Source organism: Orbicella faveolata, unplaced genomic scaffold (genome assembly GCF_042242905.1).
Source record: "Orbicella faveolata isolate gen_17 unplaced genomic scaffold, um_ofav_v1 contig_4, whole genome shotgun sequence".
NCBI classification, from domain to species: Eukaryota; Metazoa; Cnidaria; class Anthozoa; order Scleractinia; family Merulinidae; genus Orbicella; species Orbicella faveolata.
This window is the reverse complement of record NW_028301569.1, coordinates 3,392,501-3,414,799: the sequence shown is the minus strand read 5'-3', so window position 1 is coordinate 3,414,799 and position 22,299 is coordinate 3,392,501. Positions and strand designations below refer to the sequence as shown.

The window sequence follows — 22,299 nt, the reverse complement described above, 5'->3', positions numbered from 1 at the left end:
TTATACCCAATAGATCGTTTTCACGTGACGTCATGACTTTCTAAAATCCAAAACTAAAGAGCCACCAAAGTTTTTATCCTCATCAGGCACAAGAGGCGGTATATTTATATCTGTATACAATTTTACAGCTCAATAGCGTGCTTCGTTTGGAATCCAGAGCATTTTGAATTTCAGGGTTATGGAGGTACGTGACACAAGGCTATGATCGAGTTTGTCGAAAAATACATACTTATCCCATGGTTTTGAGCCTTTTTAGAAGTTAGAGCATTAAGAAAAGTGCTTATGTAAATGCTTGTTTGATCAGTACAGATAATCAGTCGCCTAGATAGCCAAAGTAAGTTCCAGATGTTTACACTATTTTACGGCCGCCATATTGGTGTACCACGGAGGTTTACCAACATGGCGTTTTCATACTGCATGGGCTCTGTAAATATCTGCAAAACATTTCGACGAATATCTGAAGTTTGGGGACACGCACAGGCCTAAAACTTGGACAAGTGGCTTATTTAGTTATTTCCTATAACATCATAATTTCATAGCTTTTTCCACGGGATGGTTTTCGATTTATTATTTTTTTTATTGCGTGACACTGAAAACGATCTATAAATCCTTATAATAGCACCATTATTGTAGTCACGATTGCTTGCTAAATTCACGTTTCCGACGATTGTTTCTTGTTCTACCCTGAGAATTGGTCCATATTTATATTAGACAGAGAAATTTATTACTCATTTCAAAACAAAAGAAAAAAATTAATAGGTCACCAAACTCTTTTGCGAGAAAATGACGATTTATCTCTATGGCGAGGTTCAGCCGTAAAGAGAAAGCCGCCATTTTTTAAACACGTAAAATTATGCGCAATAGGGATGCGTAGTGCAATACTGGGGATTGACCTGTGGCTTACTACAGTTATTCCGAGACTCACTAACGCGCGCTATGATTGCCTGCCAGACATCATGGCCAGTATCAATCGCGCGTGCAAAAATGACGCAAGCAACCCTAAGAAGAAACGAAAATTACTTCAGCACTTGAAAGGCGTTAAATCACTTCGGTATGCGTAGCAATAGTTTCAAACTCCTTTCAAACATGTGTTTAAGGCTAAGGCCAAAAAAATATTACAAAAAAGCTCGATAAACAACCAGTAAAAGAGCTCTAATTTGCTCTTACTTTCTCGCACGCGATACATGGCGTCACATGAGCGCGCGCTTAAATAAAGGGCGTGGGCAATTCAATTCTCGTCCAAAGTTGTAAAAGCCAGTCTTTGATCGAGAATTGCTCGAAAACCTACCATACAACCCATGATGAAATTTTCACAGTTGATTTATAGGGGTGAATCACGTTTACAGCCAAAATTTTTAAAAAATCTGTAAGACCGATTTTGAGCTATTTTTGATTTCACATTTTCTTAGTTTGCGAAAAATCTGTCTTTCAGATTTTTATTTTACTTTGCATGAATGATAAACCAGAGCTAATTGCTAATTCCTGAAATTTTGAGGTGGGGTCATACGGGTAGATTTTGAGAAAAAAGTGATTTAATCTACTAGTTCCCAGTCTCTCCTTAGGTACTCGGTCGTTAATTTTTGCCATTTGTTGACGTTTAATTGTTCAAGTTTCACTTAGGATGGTAAAAGACTTAAGTAAACAGTAAATAGAGAAAGGAAAAACATCTTGGAACATTCTTGAAAAGAGTTAGAAGTTGGGCTGTTATAATCTATCAAACTGTAGTGAGCCACCTTAAGTGTTTGGTTCTTGCCTACTCAAGTTCATGAAGGTGAAAAAGTTCAGCAAATTACTTTTATTAAGCAAAACACAACGTCAACAAGTTAAATAAGGTACTGAATTAGTTTGCCAAAAAAATTGGATGACAAAGTAGCGCGAATTCTTTAAGCCAATCACTTAGCGTAGTAACTCAACCAAAAACAGTGCAAATGTGAATTACTTCGACGCTCAAAACAACTTAACTGCTATAATTGTTCTAAAGTCCTAGCCAAACGGACTCGCAAGTGGACCGAAATTTTCAACTTGCGTCTACTTGGCGTGGGCTTGCGTGCGCTTGCGTTGACTTGCGTTGATCATGACTTGCGCTCACTTTGGTCGAGATCAAATTTGCACACATGTCGACGCAAGTTTTTCACCGTTTGACCACCAAAACAAAATCAACGCAAGTTGAGTGACGTTCATTCGCTGTTAAAGCAACCTTTTAGCCAATGAGATACAGGACATGTCTGCCTTGGAATGGGATTTTTGCGACTTGCGTATGCTTGCGAGGAAACTTGCGAGTACGTTTGGCCACCCTACGCAAGTCTCTTTGCAAGTGCGGCTACTTTCGACCACTTGCGAGTCCGTTTGGCCAGGGATTAACTTCAGAGAGGTCTTTTCCTATCTACGTATTAGTAGTTTTCAGTTTGTTACCAAACCAACAGTCCTCTTATCACAAGAAATTGTGTTCAGACAAGCACTGGTGGTTCAGTGGTAGAATTCTCGCCTGCCACGCGGGAGGCCGGGTTTGATTCCCGGCCAGTGCAAATTTTCTTTATGCCTCTATTTTATTCTCGTTTATCAATAACACGATAAAAAACTGTGGTCTATCACATTTTAGTATAAATCTACTAGCGTGCTATCACGAATGCCGTTCTCTGATTGGCTACGTTACTCACTATCTATTCTGTGATAGATAGTGAGTAGCGTAGCAGTGTGCCCTTGTTAACAAAATGACTGCCGCTTCTTTGTGTTCTCGAGGTATCTGTGAAGAGGATTTAGACAGTCTTGAACGTCTAGTAGATTTATACTGAAACAATTAGATTACTCGCTCTTGATTTCTATGCGTCGGCAGATGGTTTATTCGGGCTGCGCCCTCGTCAACTATCACGCGATAGAAATCTCGAGCTCATAATCTAATTGTTTAATTCCTCTATGATGAAACCATTTCATTCCATCAGGACTAAGATTTCTCAAACACTGGTGAAAGTTAGTTTCCACAACCGAAATATTTGGTCACACTTGTATTGAAAAGAACGCTTGATCAGCCTCACACCTTGTAAAATTTTGCTCATTAAGGCGTTGATTGTAGCTTGGCTTAAGTGTTTGGTTATTACCGACTCCGATTCATGAAATTGAAAATGGTTTTCCAGTTCATTGAAGCTTAAGTGAGATAAAAGAGCACATCCTTTTTATTGAGCAAAATACAACACCATGGTTTACCAAACACAGTGGCCGTAAACCACTTTTCTAATTAGGAAAAAGCCGGGGGAAAAATAAACCAAAACCCAATTTAAGGGGGCAACCGGGGTTGAACCGGTGACCTCTCGATCTGCAGTCGAATGCTCTACCACTGAGCTATGCCCCCTTGCATACAACATGACAATGAAGTTTTTGTTCTTGACCCGTGAGAGTTTGGTAAAACTTGTCGACCTAGCACAACTTTATATGAAAACTGTTAAAGGGGCTAGGTCACGCAATTTTAGGCAATTTCAGCACTGTTCAAATGGTCATAGAATTAAGTAAAATATCACAAAAACGGCTCAAAACTATAGAAGATCTCAAACAAAACCCAGGAAAGCCAGGAAGGGTCATGGATGGACAATACTGGAGAGGATAAAATGGATTGCATTTGGGTAAATTTGAAAAACGTCGGCCCATCTTTTTTCAAATTTACATCAGTTTATATCAAAATGTCATTTACTGACAGCTGGAAAATCAGTCTTAGTTGTTATGTGGGCTTGATTTTGCAAATGAAAGACTTTTGCTCTGCCAATTTGACGTTTAGAGCTCATAATTAACGAAATTAAACAAAATTACCTAAAATAGCGTGATCTAGCCTCTTTAAGTTATTTGATGGCAAGAACAGAGTCAGACAGTTTTCTAAGTAGGGTTCTAGTCAGGTATTACTTTCATAGTTTTCTCTCCTGATATTATTCCATGTTGCGAGATAATTACTGGGAAGGCTGAGAATTCAATGTGACCCTAATTAATGACCTTGTTTACCATGTTCTCTCTGTAGCTCAGTGACTGGCAGTGTCTACTTTTTTGAAAACCTTTTGACAACATAGAAGTTAGACATCGTTGATGGTGAGCCAGGATTAAAAGAAATTACGCTGTGACGCTTGATGGGCTGTAAACTGCATGACATTGTAGTGTAGTATATAACTGTGACGAGAGGAGAAAAACGTAAGTGGAGAAAAGAAATAGGCAAATAGCTCTTACTGTTAGAAATTCTGTGCAATAAGCTATATTGTGTAAGAGAAAAGAGTAATAGAAATATTCCAAATAATTTTCTACTTCAAGCTTGCGACATAACAAAGGCAAGCCGGTTGCGTTTACTCCCCGGCAAGACCTAAGATGGCTTTTCAAGGAGTTTACCAGGCCTTTCTCTAAAAACAAATCAAACCAGTGTGCCCGTTTACATAGTTGACGCCTTGGCACTGAAACTCGGCCAAGAAGCCAGCAAAATAGTGGCTGATTTTGCTCAAAAGTATAACCAGGGAAAGAGAAATGTCCACCATTTTACCAAAACTAAGATATTTTCTTCACTCAAAAATTCTTAAATCTATGCAGCAATGTGAATTAGGGAATTAGATTTATTATACAAAACTCAGTGGTTTACCGAGTGGTAACTCATTGATAAATTAGTCTACATTTAGTCTACATGACACTTCATGCACTTTTTTCAATCAATCAAATGTGTAATTAGATTCAAACTGTCTATCTTTCAAAATACTGAGCAAGCATGTGTTAAATGATTTCATCATTTTTACCTCAAATAATGTAATATTGCATTTTTGTTTCGACAAAAAGATCACGGAACGGTCTTTTAATTTGGTTTTCTTCCTGGGAAATATCTTTCTCTCATAGGGGTAGTTCTTTGCAAATGTGCAGAAGACGAGAAACACCATAAGGTTCAAAATTAGTAGTTTACATCGGAGTGCAACGAAAATTGTGTTGTTCCTAGTCAATTTTTTTATAGTTATGATTATACCGCATTTAAATCTTTCAATATCTTTTTATACTTTTATTTTAGATATCCCATAGGCGAAGGCACGTTCAAGTCAATATACAGTCCTGTTGCCACTACTTGGAGCAAACAGATGCAATGGTCATCATGAATTCGAAGAACCTATTAAAGTAACATGTGTCTTCTTCAATTTGATGATAGAGATGAAAATGGCCCAATCAACTAGAGACAGAGTCTATACGTCTACTGAAGATTACCTATGCTCAGCAAAGCTTGGTGGAATACGTCAAAGTATATTTCTGGCAACGTTAAACATTGTTATCTCAGTGACTGCAATTCTGGGCAATGTCCTGATCATTGCCGCTCTTCCGAAGGTGTCTTTCCTCCATTCCTCGTCAAAACTAAATTCTCTTCCACTGTCTCGCCTCCACCGATCTTTGCGTGGGCTTGATTTTACAGCCTCTTAACATTTCATACCTAAGTCCTCCAGAATAACATACCAAACTCTGTTACTTTTAGAAATCTTTGCTAATGTAGCGACTGTAATGTTTTGTGGGTTATCGATGTTTACTTTGACTGCATGCAGTAAGTGTTGACAGGCTTCTTGCTTTGTTGTTGGTTCGGCTATTTGTTATTCTGTTTTGGCTTTTAAGCAGTGTAGTAATTATATATACTTATTATGAAATTATTATTGTAACTATCGTTTGCATAGGGCTGCTGTTATCACCCGTCATCACCCGTCTCGACGGCATAAACAAGTAGAGAATTTGGACTGAAGGCAGAGCGATATAAAAAGACAGTGTGCACTGCATTGTTGGTGCAAATTACATTACTTGCATATATTTCATTTGGTATAGAAACTACCATTGGTGGTAAGGCGTTAAGATTATAAGATACGTTTGAAAAGATACACTGATTTCAAAGATCAAAAATCCTGACAGTTAGCAAAAATGTAACACCAGACGTTGAATTAAGGTTGGGAAAGCGCACCAAACTTTTCTGCTCCGGTTTTGTGAGAAAACCATTGATCAGCGCAATCGGAATGGCATGTTTACAATTGTTATCATTTAAAGAAATTATTAGTTATTGGGTTGCACTGTCACGCAATAAAAAAAAAAAAAGAGAAATTGGAAAACCATGCAGTGTATAAGTCAAGAAATTATGATGTTATAGGAGATAAATAAATAGAACACTTCTCCGAGTTTTAGGTCTGTACGTTTTCCTAAACTTTAAATATTGGTCGTAATAGTTTGCACAAATTTACAGACCCCAGTGTAGAACCGCCATATGTTGGTGTACCTCCATGGTACACCAACATGGCGGCCGGAAAGTAGTGTAAACATCTGGAACTTTCTTTGGCTATCTAGGTGACTGATTATCTGAAGTGATGAACCAAACATTTAAATGAGTACTTTTCCTAATAAAAAGCCTAAAAATCACGATATAAGCATATATTTTTGGACAAACGCGTTCATAGCTTTATGTCACGCACCGCCATAACTCTGAAATTCAAAATGTGCCTGTTTTCAAACGAAGCAAGCTACTGAGCTGAAAGGTTGTTAACAGATATAAATTTGCCGCCTCTTACGCCTGATGAGGATAATAACTTTGGTGGCTCTTTAGTTTTAGATTTTTGAGAATGATGACGTCACGTGAATACCAAGAATAAGCCGATCGAGACACAATACTTTAGAAATACACATTGACTTTACAGGCTTTGATGAATAAAGTCGTATTTATTCAGGTTTGGTTGGGAGGGTAGGTGGGAAAACAGACGGGCTTATTCTATTCGCTGTCTTAAGAACAAAAGCGGTAATTCAACTATAGAAACGGTGCCGCTTCTCAATTGTTCTCCAAAATAATTAAGTCGTTTATTAATGGCAGCTCATTAAAATATACTTGCCCCTAACGGTGTTCCAGAAGTCAACAAGTTAGAATAAAAGTGTTATCTAGTTTTGGAATAACTCAAGCATGCATTTCTGAGAGATTTGTTTCATGGCCGGTCCGTTAAATTCGGTTGGTCGGGCTGGATTCTGTTATCATTCCATAAATGATTTGAATGCTCCAGCGTTGGAAAATGGAATCTATATTTACGTCACAACTCACCTTTTACTACGGATATGTTTCTTAAACAAGATTAGCTCATAGACTAACTTGATGACATTGAAGAATCAGTCAATTAAATAACACTCAAATCGATTAGTAGCAAGTAAATTGAATTTTTTTTCGCATTTAGACTTTATATAATGGAGAAAAAGTCAGTAGGGTGTGGCTATCTAGAAAGAAACCGGGGACTAGAGATGCTCATCTATAAAAAACCGCAAAATACCTTACGAAACATACCTTGATAAGAAAAAGAGATTGTAACATTTTCTATTTAGGATCGAGTTCGTGCTCTTTTATTTTTAGATTTGCCCTTTGCGATAGATAATGGCGGATTCAATAAACGAGTGAAAGCAGGGACCACAGGCATTGGGACGTGCAGAAAAAAGGAAATAAATGTGGTAAATTAACTCGACACCCTAAACCGTAGTGTTTTTTTGAAGAGGCGGTATTTTGAAATTAATCTGATTGGGAAAAGTAACTATTGACCTTTTCTCCCTCGACGGCAAACATCTACTTACGAAACGTGTACGAAAAAATTCACTTAAGTTAATTAATTAAAACACGAGTCAGTGAGAACAGAATTCGTTCCAAACAAGAGGTATATTTGCCATTTTAATTCGTAAAGTTCTGAAACGTTGCGCTGATTAAATTTTAGACGTCCTTAACAATGCAGTGGACTGAATACTCATAAGCCTAATGGAAAAAAAAAAAAACATAAAGCGGAACCTAGATATAACGAAGGGGCAAGGGACTGGCAAAATATGTTCGTTATAACGTCTATAACGAGGTTTCGTTGTATCAAGGTTCTTTTCCATGTATTTTATTTTACTATTGCTGGGGCGAGGAATATCGTTCGTCATACCGAGGACTTCGTTCCAAAGAGGTTCGTTAAATCGTGGTTCCACTGATTCCGGCATTTTACGAATATGGGTACAGAGTAGTGGAACTCAACTTAGGAAGTCGCCTTTATTTTCTCGTAACGAGTTTTCCAAAGAGTCATTAACGGTGATTTTTAAACATTCCTCTGGGAAATACTAGATTTGCCGAAATTCATGTTTTTCCGTATCTGTCGACAAACGTGTCTGTAGTACGTGCTGACTTGCAGCTGTGTTCAAATTCTTTTTTCAATTCTAATTTTTTTTCAGTCTACAATCTCAACAACGAGATTTCACTGACCGATCTTTCCTTGCAGCCGAGCGGTTTCCGTGCTTAAAGATTGGAGATCTGAGCAACTTGAACTTTACTAGAGAATAAGGAGGCCATTGAAATGAACAAAGTGACTTATTATCACACCGATCGCGTAAACAATAATCCCGAACAGGAAATAATTTATCACTTTATGTTTTATTTTTTCAAAACAAGCTGACAGATTTAAGTGGAGTCTTACACAAACTTTGACAGATGTTATCTTGCTGTGCTTGGAGTAAATCTTGGCTAAAACATAAAAGTCATGAAATCTTAATGTGGTGAATAATAAGTACTGTATAGGTCCGGATATCAGTTCATGAACTGAATAATAAGTCCGTTTGGCTTCAGTGTAAGCCGCGGCCAGCAACTTATCACGCCCGGAGACAAAGCTCACCGTGAAGTATTTAAGTCTTCTGTGATTTTGTGGTGACCTAAAAAAAAAGCCGCAAAAAGCCAACTAATAACGAGGTATACACAGAGCAATTAACAGGAACATATTAAAGAAGGGAACGCTTTTAATTAATATCCATTCTTCACTTTGTTTTGACGCTTGTGGTTTCATGTATATTGAACCCCTGGTGGTATAATAACCATATTTAAGAAAATAAACTAGTTTAGGAAGCGGGAAGCGAATCTGTCAACTTATCAGTCTTACAACGGGGCTAATAACACTTCAGAGATATAGTAGTCTAACAGCGTGAATTTCAAAATTTTACTCTATTTCTCTCAATGTTTCTAGCCAACATGAATTATTTGAAAGGATTACCTCAACTCAAGCACGCAATTTGTTAATTTAGCGAACACTCACCCCCAATGTGCCACATGGTATAGTGTTGAATCAGTTTTATTGTCGATTCCAAATTATACACAGTCTAGAGTATAGACTCTATAATTAATTATCGGCTTGGCTTCATTCTTGTGATCTTTACGAAGAGCTATTTATAACTCTATTGTTTTATGACTGCACGACATTGTAAAACGTGAAAAGGGCCAGCTCTATGAACCGACGGTGTATTCAATTTTTCCAAGTACGTTCATACACCCATTTTCGCACTTTTATATGTGAAGCTTGATAGCCTTTCTGATTACTTACTGCAAGTCTCTCAGTCTTTATTCTTCATTGTTCAAGAAAGATCTATTGGCATTCAGTTTTTGCCCGGCGTGGATCACATGTGAAAGTATTTAACTGGAGCAGATCTTTCCGCCGAATGAATGCGCGGCTACGATTGAAGAACACGATCCGGAAATAAAACTTAAACTCTTTTCCAGCACTGCAAATAACATTGAATGCATGTATTTAGGTTCAGGGGGAAAGTGTACTTAAACGTGAAGGCGAAATTCATTTATTAGGCAGGGCTTATCATGATGACCATCTTGCCCAAGACAAACAAAAAAACAAACAAAAAAAAGAACAAAGCGTTACTATACTGATGATAGTCGTTCAGCCAAATTCTTATCAAATAGGGACCCTTAAGCAACCAGGACGACAACGGCAACGAAAACGTCCTCAGGTAATTTAAGACATGGGTCAGCAGTTAATTTTCCTCAAAAAAGTGAGGGGGTGGTCTACCTTCTCAGATGTCGTTCATAACAAAACAAAATTTTGGTAGACAGATACTTCTCCTTGAGTGATCATTTTGACTTGTCGCACTTATGCAAATTAGGTAACGTGACTTGATACGGCTAACAAAATGGGAACAGTTTATTAAAAGAAGGTTTCAACTCAACCGGTACAAGACAAGTCCTAATGGCAACAGCAAAGGAACTATGCTTGACAATTGTTGAATATTTTATTGATTTTGGAAGTAAACGGTTTTTTCAGCTAGTACCCAGTCCCCCGATAAAAGTGATGTGTCGTTTTAAATTTTTGTTTCAAAATAGCTAAACTTTTCCAAGCGTAGTAACGATGTACCTAATGGCCCTAAAATCATGAAACAAACATCACCTTTTAATGAAAAAAAAAAATTGTTCCCATTTAATGTAAGAGATTTTTGCGGCTTTAAGAGGTCACATGACCTAATTTGCATATTCTCGACACGCGAAATTGACAAAATCTAACAACCTTTTGCCCTGGCAAAGTTTCATGCTGCTTTAACTAAAGCTTCAAAAGAAAGACTACCCCCTAACTTTTCGGGTGAATAACTGGAAGCCCTTGCCTTAATTTGCTTGAGTCACCAAACGAAAGATTTATTAAGATTACTAACATTACTTACCATACTTTCATTACTTACCATACTTACCGTGATTACTTGCAATACTAACATTACTTACCATACTAACATTACTTACAGTACTTCATTACTGACAATACTAACATTACTTATAATGCTAACGTTGCTTACAATACTAACATTACCCACAATGCAAACATTCGTTTACAATACTAACATTACTTACAATGCTAACAATACTCACAATACTAATATCACTTACAATAGCGACATTACTTGAGATACTGGCATATCTTACAATTTATACTAACATCACCCACAATAATAACATTAATAATAACACTGCAGTACGCAGTACTATGGAGAGTTCGGGGGGAAAAGAACAGCCAGCTTAGTTAACAAAGTGCCAAAACTGGCTGCGAATATAAGTTACACGAAACATTATATAGTTATGCTAGTGATGGAATAGAAAGAGGAGTTACTTATACTAATCCAGGAATAAAGGAATCCTACTTGATTTTTTTAATGTTGTACGAGTTTACCCTTTTCTCCGACAATATAAAATTCTATGCTTAGAGTTGCTTTCAACTTAGCTTTCAAAAACTTCTAAGAATGATTTTGTATAATCAAACTTACACCTATAGATAAAATTCCAAGCAAAACAATGTGGTTGATTACCATAAGGTCTTTATCAATATCAGATTTACTAAACAAAACATCCATAAGTGAAAAATTTAACATTTCGTTTTCATGGATGAGTAGCCATGATGACACTCTTTCCAAAAAACTTCAGTTGCTGTATACAAAAACGTCTAATTCTCCAGATGGAAGCGATGGAGAAAGATGGAGCGCAATCGTTTGAACGAAAGTAAAAAAGAGAATTATTTACTCAGGATACGACATTATATTCATCATTTTCTTGCAGATAATGACATATAAAAACTTTAAACCTCATATAAACTAATGTACCATTCCCAGTCAGTATTTAGCAAAACGGTACCGTTGAAAAGCGAAGGCTTTGCAGTTGTTTGAGTCCAACGAGTAACGAAAAAATTGACAGTTTGCCAATCGAAGTTCACTTACATATCATGGTAATTTCGTCTGATCTTAATGCTTGGTCTTCTCAATTCTCAACCTTAGAGCCCTAAAATTTGCGTATTGAATAAGGGCTCCTTTGGCGATTGTATTAATGTCTGCCGAGTCATTGCACCCGCGTAGGAATATTCGATTTTCTCTCGCGATCGAAGCGCGCGAACGCAAATCTTTTACGAAGATCCAACATTTCGTATACCTATCCCGACCCTAAGCAAAAGAAACTCGTCTGAGAACTGATCGATGATGTTAAGTAAAAGCTACCGGCGATTTTCGTGGGTCGTTTCAGCTAAAATATTGACAAAATATTGTGATTTTTCCTACGTCCCGTAAACGCAATTTTTCATTGTTTTCACCAGCATATTTAGAATTCATGATCAGGGCACTATTTCGAATGTACTGTTACCTTTTTGTTTTGTGGTCAGATTTTTTCGGTTCCTTTTTCTCTCAGGATCTATAAATGACTTTCTTCGCCGAACCAAACACCTGTTATACAGGAAGTAAGCGGCTTTGAATCCTCCCTAAATGTAAATCACCATTATTCTTCACTCATTAATAACTGAAAAACATCATGTATGAGGAGAGAAACGCTGACGTCACCTTTTGTAATTTGCACTCACAACTTAGTTTGTCTATAATTACCTATCATTATAACTTAAAACAAAATTTTATATTTAGTAGACTAGGTTATGTGAGCTCCTATTGACCAAAATCAATAGAACCTTTTTAACCTGACCTCGAAGGCTGATGTCACTTTTCATGACGAAAAGTTCATGGTGAGAGCAGCTTGCTGTTAAAGTATCACAACCGTATTTGCATTTAAACCTCTCTGTTAGAGTGTCTCCAATGAGATGCCGTCCGACAGAACCTCTGGCAGCATTTAATACCTCGTCCAAGTTTGCATTGGAAAACAAATGTTCTCTCATCAGGCAATTGACCTCTGGCATCGATTTCCTCATTACCAAAGAAGTAAAACATCACAATACTCTACGAAATTTGAATTATAATGCTATCATCTAGTTTTCTTTTTTGCCGCTCTCGTTTTTGATGGAAATTAACAATAAAAAGTTCTTAGGGCTAACTCGAAAACCTTGCGATTCCTTTAGCCTCTAGGCTGCAATCGGCAATTACCTTTCTTATTATTTTCTTTAATCAACTTGTAATGTATATAATACTCACCTCTAAGTGCAAGTCAATGAGGACTGTTGTTGTTATTGTTGTTATTGCTCCTGAAATTTGTAATGAGTACATCAAAACAACGCCCACTGCTGATCTAATATGTGTTCTTTACCGGTCATTTGGAAAATTGAGGCGATTTTCTCAAAAGAAACTTGATTCTTTCCAGATTTGACTAAATAGCAAAGAATAAAATAAAAAGAAATGTTTCCTCCTTTTACATTCAAGCTCGTTTAGTTTTTTTTCTAGAACTCAGAAATGTTGTCTACATAAACATTTCATTTGTAAGTAGCATGCTTTGTTTGCATTGTGTTCTTTACCTGTTATTTTGGAAATTGGAACGATTTTCTGGAGAGAAACTCGGCTCTAATCATGCAGACCTGACTGAATAGTTAAAAATAAAGAAAAGTGAAAATGCTTACTACTTTCACACTTTGGCTCCTTTATTTATTTTTCCTAGAACTCAGAAATAATGTGTGCGATAACACTTTTGTAATTAACATGCTCTCAGTATAATTATTTTCTTTGCAGTCTAGGCCAATAGTACAGTTAACTTGACAGGACAGACTAGCTTCCTTATTATTTTCTTTAGTGCTTGTCGTACTCCTCTGATTTTCCAGCAATAAAGAACCGGGTTAAGAGAAGAGTTAAAAGTAAGGAGAGACAATGTGAGTTCCCAAACTAGTGCTAGGGATGGAGGATAAGCTTCACTTAAATAAACTACCATCGTTGCTATACCAAAAGGAAGATAACAAACTACTAATGCCATTTGCACCCACATTGCACTCGATACTGTCTTTTTGTATTTTGTTATATTTATATGTGTTTCCACTTTGTTAGGCTCCTCTTGGTCGTCATCGTCGTGCACTTGAACATGAGCTTGGTGATGATGGAGCGTAATGTAGATGTTTGTGTAACAGCAGGTCGAGGTTACTAAACACAGTAACAGTCCTGAACAGACGATAGCTACAGTAAGAATGTCGTTGTAAAGGTATGTCATTGCCGTGGCACCGTTAGAAAGCCAAGGCAAAACCACAACAACCTGTACTCGCCTCAAAGTTACCACATGTCTGTATCTTAATCCCAATAACAGGGCGAGAAGCCTGTCCACACTTATTGCAGTTAACGTCGATAGCGACACTCCACAAAAAACGGCAGCTACCATGTACGTAATGAGTTCAAAATAGTAACAACATTTGGAATTTTCTGCAGACCGTAAATATGTAATGTAAAGAGGCTGTAAAATCAGGCCCACGCAAAGATCGGTGTAGGCAAGGCAACGAAACAAAAGCTTTGACGACGAATGAAGGGACGAAACCTGTCGGAGAGCGACAATAATTAAAGCATTCCCAAAAAATGCAGTGATAGATATAAGAATGTTCAATGTTGAAAGAAATGTACTTTGTTGTGTTCCACTAATCGCTACAGAGCAATAGAAAGTTTCATGAGTCGTGTGGTTTCCATTGTCTGTTAAGTTGGCCATGTTATCAGCGATAACCGCAGCTCTATTTCGTTCAGGTTAATCCAAGATAAAATACGTAAGGAATGTCAGGGAAATATGTGTTGAATTTTCACAGTGATGTCATCGGTCAGAAGTCTTCGCAGTTAATTGCAACAGCGGTAAAAAAAAGGCCCAGTGTCTTCTTTAATACAGCTTGCTACCAGCTCTGGCTATAATAATGAAAGAGAAACAGAAGAACAAGAATAGAACGTATTACGGTATGAAATTTTCTGGTTAATCATATAAATACGAGTGCAATAAAGTATTTACATTACATCTGTGATTGAAAATTGAATATTATCTCAAAATTGCACAAGCCCTTAGACTAACGAAAGTGGGCGAAATAATTTGCACTGCAGCGTAAAATAAAAATCAACGAAAAATTGTAGAGAAATTTTATGCAGAAATCAAGAAAGTTCGATATGTATTTAAAAGAGTAAACATTTCTTTTATTAGTGAAATCTAGAAATTCAGTTTTCACGGCGCAAGATCAATTACGTGATCTTCTTTTCGGGGAGATTAAAATGTAAATTCAGACTTATTTAATAATTTACTCAGGTGTGTCACATTAACACATATTTACCCAAGAGTTCAAAGATATATACTTTGAATATAAATGTGCGATTTAAAATTCTGGTTCACTGATGTGATTAAACCCACATATTTTTCCCCTAACAGTATTAAAATCTCATTTCGAGAGTTTTTCGCCAAAAACAAAGCGTTTAAACGTGTCAACAAAAGTCGCTCGAAAATTTGCCACGCAGTTAGCCGTTTTTAAATGTGGAAAGTGTTCATGGGTCCATCTTATTAAGACAATTTTCGGGGCAATATGTGTTCTGAAATATGCCCGATATTTTGTTTTGGATTATTTAGACCAGGTAACGATATCCAAAAAAAAATTATTGATAACCATTAATTATAATTTCCCTTCGTTTTGAAATATTACTAACGCAAGAAAGTTAAATTTCAGTAGAAAATCTTAAATAAAATCGAATATTCCAGTATTTGTCTTAAGTCGAACATGGTTTACCTTAATGGACTATTTGTTAACGTAAAATGGCTAATTAAAGGACACTTTGATAATTTAGTACGAACGACTTCTTAACCCTATATGTTTTCACTCAGTTGAATATAAGTTAAGAAGGTACAAGAAGGTACAACTTAACCTCAAGTTAACTGGGTCTTTACTTGGATTTGGTAACCCAGGCATCAAAGGAAACATTTTTCAAAGTTTGGAAATCATGGGGTAACAAATATTACCTTATTGGACATTTTTAATTTATAGTTGCATATTTTACTTCTCAATTTGCGTTGATTTTGAAGCGCCCTACAGGCTAACCAAAATACTGCTACGCAATAAAATATCGAAAATAGTTTATTTATTTGTGAAATGCAAATTAAAACACTAAAACTGCGAACAAACCTATTCCGACACATAGCAAATGAACACTTCGGGGGAATGATGTGTACTTCTGCCCATAACGATTTTCGTGTCGTTTCAGTGACAGCTTTTCAGTGTGGGGGCGAAGTAACCGTCGCAATTTATCCTCTACCCCAAGTGTACACTTTACAATGTCTTTTATCAAGTTAATATTGTGAGCAATTACTGAGTTGTGTACTCACCTTTTGAGTTAGTAGTCGGAGTTCTTCAGTTTCCGTGATTTTTCTTTTAAAGAAAACAAACAACGACTTTCTTCGCGAATAAACCACAGCTGTTCCAAAGGAACCAAGGCTTGAATCGTTTTCTGAATGCAAATTATTATTAGTGAACTGTTCCGGATCGTGGGAAATAAGTCAAAAAGACAGCTGGGATCGATAGAAATTATAGCGTCATGTCCTTAGTTTTACAATCAATTTTACCATAATTACAGCTTATTGAACAATGATTGGGCATTTGCGTGTTACCGATATCTTAACGTGACCTGATGAAGCATGATAGTATTCACCCGTTTAGGTATAAGTGCTAGACAGAGCTGGAAACTGGAAACTGTGGCCAACCTACTAAGGTCGTTCGAAACCCTGCGTCAGGCCTGTCATTTCGCGGAAAAGTATACGCCTTAAAAGATACTCCCTAAAAACCAACCTTAATGTATCTTAAAGCAAACAACATTGGAAGAAATCAATCGATTTCCATCAGCGGCGGTTACTAAGCTCGCCACCTTTGCCATCCCGGCAAATAAACATGGCTGGCAGTTGCTGAACGAATTTCTCTTTTATTCGGAAGACATCACTCCAAGTCCAGGATATTTGAAAGGATGGAGAATTTTCAAATTCTGCTGTCGCGCTTGGAACAAAAGTCCTTTCAAGAACTTGTATTTAGCTGAGACATTTAAGAAACGTAAATGCCGTGTTTACGTTGATGGCCAGCAGGTTAGATCGATTGACCGAAATTTATATTGCTTTAAACTAAAGCTAGTCACTTTTAGGCGATGATGACAACTGTGAATGGAGTCAACAACGATAAAACAAAGATACCGATTGAATTAATTTTTCATAGTGTTTCACTTGTTTCTTTTACTGCCGAACTCGATGACTGACAATCGATGTACATGTAAGCTTATTATTAAAACCACGGCTGCATACGTGTATGCAAACGAACAATTGCGTCTGCGTCTTTATGTTTTAGTCCGTTATTCTGTATTCTTTGATATTCACCGCTGAACATTGGTAAATATTCACCTCGACTTCGTCTCCGTGAATATTCACCAATATTCACTTCGCCTTCGGCAAATTAAGATCTCATTTCGAGTGTTTTTCACCAAGAAAAAAAGCGTTTTAACGTGTCAACAAAAGTCGCTCGAAAATTTGCCACGCACTTTAACTGTTTTTAAATGTGGAAAGTGTTCATGGGTGATTAATTTTAAGACAATTTTCGGGGCAATATCTGTTATGAAATATGCCCGATAATTTGTTTTGGATTATTTAGACGAGGTAACGATACCAGAAAAAATATATCGGTAACGGTTTATTACAATCTCCCGTCGTTTTGAAATATTACTAACGTAAGAAATGCAGTGAAAATTTTAAATCAAATCGAATTTTCCGGTGATTTGTCTTTTGTCGAAGATGGTTTATCTTAATGGGCTACACTATACCTTCGTTAACGTAGAATGGCTAATCAAAGGACACTATATGATGATAACTTAGTCTCAAGCTTTTTTCTACGAACAACGTCTTAACCCTACATGTTTTCACTCAACTGAATGTAAGTTAAGAAGGTACAGGAAGGTACAACTTTATGTCAAGTTGAGTCTTTACTACAAGTTAACAAGTACAAATAGTCCACGGATTTGGTAACCCAGGAATCAAAGGAAACATTGTTCAAAGTTTCGAAATCATGGGATGACAACTATATCTTATTGGACATTTTTGATCTGTAGTATAGCTGCACATTTTTTACATCTCAATTTGATTTTGAAGCGTCGTACAGGCTGAGCAAAATACTGTTACGCACTAAAATATCAAAAATAGTTTGTTTATTTGCCTAGTGTAAAACACTAACACTGCGAGCAAACCTATTCCGACGCATAGCAATTAAATGAATACTTCTAGAAAATGATGTTCACTTCAATCCATGACGAATTTCGTGTCGTTTTAGTGGCAGCTCTTGAATGTGGGGGCGAAGTAACAACCGTTGCAATTTATCCTCCACCCCATGTGTGCACTTTGCAATGTATCTTTTGAAGTTGATATTATGAGCTATTACTGAGTTATGTACTTGCCTTTTTGATTAATTATCGGAGTTGTTTCTTCGGTTCTTCTTTTAAGACCAATAAACAACGACTTTCTTTGCGAAGCAAAACACGTACTACCAAGGTCTGAATCGTTTTCTGAATGCAAATTATCATTAGTCAGCTGTTCCGGAGAGTGGGAAATAAGTCAAAAAGACAGCCAGAGATCAATAAAAATAGTAACGTCATGTTCCCAGCTTCACAATCAATTTTACAATAACTGCAGCTTGTTCATTACGAATGATATTGGGCATTTGCGTGTTACTGATATCTTAACGTGAGTTGATAAAGAGAGATAGCATTGATCCGTTTAAGTATAACTACTAGAATGAGCTGGAAACTGAAAACAGTTTCCAGCCACCAAAGGTCGTTCGCAATCCTACGTAAATCTTTATTAATAATATTATTATTATTATTATTATTGTTATTATTATTAGTATTATTGATCTTTTTTTTTGAATAATAATAAGAACTTTATTAAAATCTATTTACAAATCTTCACACATTCCACTATCGTAGACTAAAATTATTGTTATTTTTGTTATTGTTATTCATTTTGTTTTTTAGGGAGTTTGTAAAAATGTCTATTTTGTTAATTAGCTATGCTGACCACTTCAAGAACGAAAAACGACTCTACATCGAGTAGTTTCTATATTAGTTTAATTTTTTTGTTCTCACTCTTTACCAAGTCGTGCAGTATCCTGAAAAATAATATCAATAATGTAGATCTATAAAAGCAAATTACTAACATGTAGTAAGAGGCGACATGTAATATATCTCAATTACTGCTCATTTTAGCCATTGAACGAGTTTTACTTTCTTTCCAAGACGTTTCACTTTTTGTACTTGGTTAAGGTCCAAGTTCCATCATTAAATTGTAGTTGACACTGTTTTCGGGAACATCAGTGAACTGCCTGCTATGCTTAGAACGTTCACAAGGACATTTGGAGATGTAGACACTTAGCTTGAGATAAAGCAAAACCCAGTAATGTTGTCCTTCATTGCTTGTCTTATATTTTTTAATTTTCCGGAAGTAAATAAAGGGATTCAGGGATCACTTAAACAAAACGACAACTACCGTTGTTTCCCTGACGAAGTCGGCCGTCTGGCGTATTCAGTCATGGCGTATAGCTGTGACGACACCAAATAGGTGATAACAATTAAGCCACTAGTGTCATCTGTACCCACAGTGTACTGGACACTGTCTTCCTGTATCGTGTTTTATTCATTGCGCCAGTGCCGGTCAGCGGTACTTCGTTAGTTTCGCTGTGTGCGTTTTTTGCGCTCTTCTCGGCCATGTTGTGTTTCGGCTCACTTGTGTGATAGATTTACTCGTTTAACTATATAGGTTTACTCGTTAAGTATAGATTTACTCGTTAAACTAATGGCGTGGTGGCAGCTTGTGGTCTGATTCACGTCCAAAACATACTTCAAAAAAGCCCGAAGACAGGTCGTTGCGTTTCTTTATCGGCGCTTACAAGGTCCTCGCTAAGGTAATCTCTAAGTGTTTGACATTTCTGGCCCCACTTGACGACACAGTAGCCTGCCGACAGTCCAACGCGACCATTACATGGTCCGATGACCTTGGAACCGTATTCCATGCAGTCCAACACGCTCTGTCCACTAATCGCTCCATAACCCTCCCAATACCTGATGATCTGCTTTGGATAGTGAACGATGCAGCAGTTAGGAAACCCGGTATCGGTGCCACGTTATACGTAAGCCGTAGAGGCCAGCTACTTGTCTGTGACGAAGTCACCAAAACTATTGGTGGCTGTGGCACAGATAGTTAAATTCCTAGCTCTCAATGACTGATTGGTTTGCAGATCAGGTATGCGACTTTTAACGAGCTTATAGACAGGATTCACTGAAGTCAAGGTACGAATAAACTTGCGACACGCGGAACAAGTGAGCAGTGTACTCTGATATGTCAGAAGAAGGAGCACCGCTGCGCTTTAGTGACCGACATCGGTTGGCCTTTTGTACTATATTGTCGCAGTATACCGTCCACGTCAGATCGTCACTTTTGTACACGCCGAGAGACTTGAACGATCTCACTCGAAGATGGTGCCGCTTGTAGAAATAGACAGGCATTGACAACTGTTACATAACGAGCCAGACGTCGCGGACGTTCTTAGCAACTAAAAAAGAGACCTGGGATCCCGTGGAGATGTAGAACTTTTAGTCCTACATCTCCACGGGATATCCAGTGGCTTACAACATTCCAGTGTAATCATATCCCTGTCGGTGATCGTTTATGTTCCATAAAACGCGTCAAGTTTTGCACTAATGTGTCATAATCCTAAAGTGTGAAATTATATTTACTGTAACACAATTCCATCGTGTCAGAAAGATACCAAACATTTTAATAGTTGGCGATTCGGGAAATCGCGCGACTGACGTGAAGAATTTGGATTAAAAGAAAAAATAACGTTGAAGCAATGTGTTTTCTAGGTTGGGGCGCAAACGCCAGTTTAGGGTATTCTCTATATACATGTTTGCTGCTTAGCGATTCTAAAAATAATCTGAATTTTCTAGTATTCGAATTCAAAGATCATGTGCACCGACACTTTGAAAATCAGTTAATGTTATAGGCAGTCAGGAAATTATCTCAAAAATTATGACAAAGCTCTCAAGCGCGATAGAAATCTCGAGTACATAATATAATTCTTTACGAGAAATGCCGAGCGATTCTGGAAACAGCACGACGGAAATGTCACTATCACGATTTTGTTACATATCCCGAAGCACTCAGCAACTGTATTGCATGGACCTCAGCCTGGATGAACCAGAAAGGATATGTAACATGTTCCTATAATGTCACGCACGACGGAAAAATAACTATGGCGATTTTGTTACATATCCCGAAGCACTCAGCAACTGTATTGCATGGACTTCAGACTGGATGAACTAGAAAGGATATGTAACATGTTCCTATAATGTCACGCACAACGGAAAAATAACTATGGCGATTTTGTTACATATCCCGAAGCACTCAGCAACTGTATTGCATGGACCTCAGCCTGGGTGAACCAGAAAGGATATGTAACATGTTCCTATAATGTCACGCACGACGGAAAAGTAACTATGACGATTTTGTTACATATCCCGAAGCACTCAGCAACTGTATTGCATGGACCTCAGCCTGGGTGAACCAGAAAAAGGATATGTAACATGTTCCTATAATGTCACGCACGACGGAAAAATCACTATGACGATTTTGTTACACATCCGGAAGCGCTCAGCAACTGTATTGCACGGACCTCAGCCTGGATGAACCAGAGAAGGATATGTAACATGTTCCTGTAATGTCACGCACGAGGGAAAAATGACGATTTTGTTGTTGTTTTTGTTTCCTATAGTGTCACGCATTACTGAAAAATTATGTGGTTTTTGTAAAATATCCTGTAGCACTCGGTAACGTAGAAATACTGCGAGGACGTTTGCGTGGGCAAACCAGAGCGGATTTATAATATGTAGCTATATGGTGATTTTACTATATATCTGGATTCGTCTTTCAGAAAACTGGTGTACTGCCATAAATGGGCTATATAGGTATGTGCCGCTGTGAAAGTTATGGTTTTCAAGCAGTTTACTCTAGGATAGGGTGTATAAATCAGAGCGTTTGGGTCTAGAATAAGGTATCATTTTTCACAAAACTGACTGGTTTGTTGAAGATTTTATCTAGAGTAAGGAAACCAGACATTGCCACTCAAAAATATAAAAACATCAAATCTGCAAGTTTAAATTTACGCAAATCAGCCTTAATAGTGTCAATAGATGGGGGGATTTGGGAAGTTTACTCTAGTATAGGTTAGCAAAATTCAGCTGAACTAGCTCTGGTATAGGCTAAGGGTTCCAGGGTCACAGCGGCACATCCCCACCCAGAAATTCCCAAAGTACCTCCCCCGGGGGTCTAACCCACGAATGAAAATAGTGATTTAACATTTTAGAAGCTATCTAGTCCCCATACAGTCTAAAAGCATGACAATGGGTGTAAGTTATGATATAAATAAAATATTAATCGGAAGACTTAACTTGGTGCGTTTGACTTGTTGAGTTTTGAAGTTGTTGTCTTGATTCGATGCTCTGGGAGGTTGGTCACGGGCAGCGCAAGCTGAAAACACTTTCTGGTTCTCTCCGTCGTTCTTGGGTGAATGAATTCATGTATAACTCAATTGTGGCTGGCGGTTTCGTTTGGTTTTCAACAACTGTTTTATGTGTTAAGCGAAAACCAATCCAAATGTATAGTCAGGACAGCTCCTTTGTTTCCCTCCCCGTGAAAAGAAAACCCACGCGCCTTCTTTAACTCCTCGAGGCAAATTCGATTGGAAATTGGCTCAGTTTCGCACAAATGCGTCAGAGAGACACCATATCTTCTAA

The 22,299-nt window shown here is 37.5% G+C and overlaps 1 protein-coding gene and 2 non-coding genes across 3 annotated transcripts; 1 reads left to right on the top strand and 2 right to left on the bottom strand.

Moving 5' to 3' along the window:
* The first annotated feature begins 2,455 nt into the window (after window positions 1–2,455).
* Window positions 2,456–2,525, top strand: Trnag-gcc (transfer RNA glycine (anticodon GCC)). Its single transcript has one exon. It is a non-coding gene; the product is annotated as a tRNA-Gly (tRNA).
* Window positions 2,526–3,274: 749 nt separating this feature from the next.
* Trnac-gca (transfer RNA cysteine (anticodon GCA)) lies at window positions 3,275–3,346 on the bottom strand. Its single transcript has one exon. It is a non-coding gene; the product is annotated as a tRNA-Cys (tRNA).
* A 9,762-nt stretch (window positions 3,347–13,108) lies between these two features.
* Window positions 13,109–14,390, bottom strand: LOC149100985 (adenosine receptor A3-like). Its single transcript, XM_089276187.1, has one exon. It carries the CDS (start codon window positions 14,165–14,167, stop codon window positions 13,217–13,219), a length of 951 nt encoding a protein of 316 aa, XP_089132313.1. The 5' UTR covers window positions 14,168–14,390; the 3' UTR covers window positions 13,109–13,216.
* Between the last annotated feature and the right edge of the window lie 7,909 nt (window positions 14,391–22,299).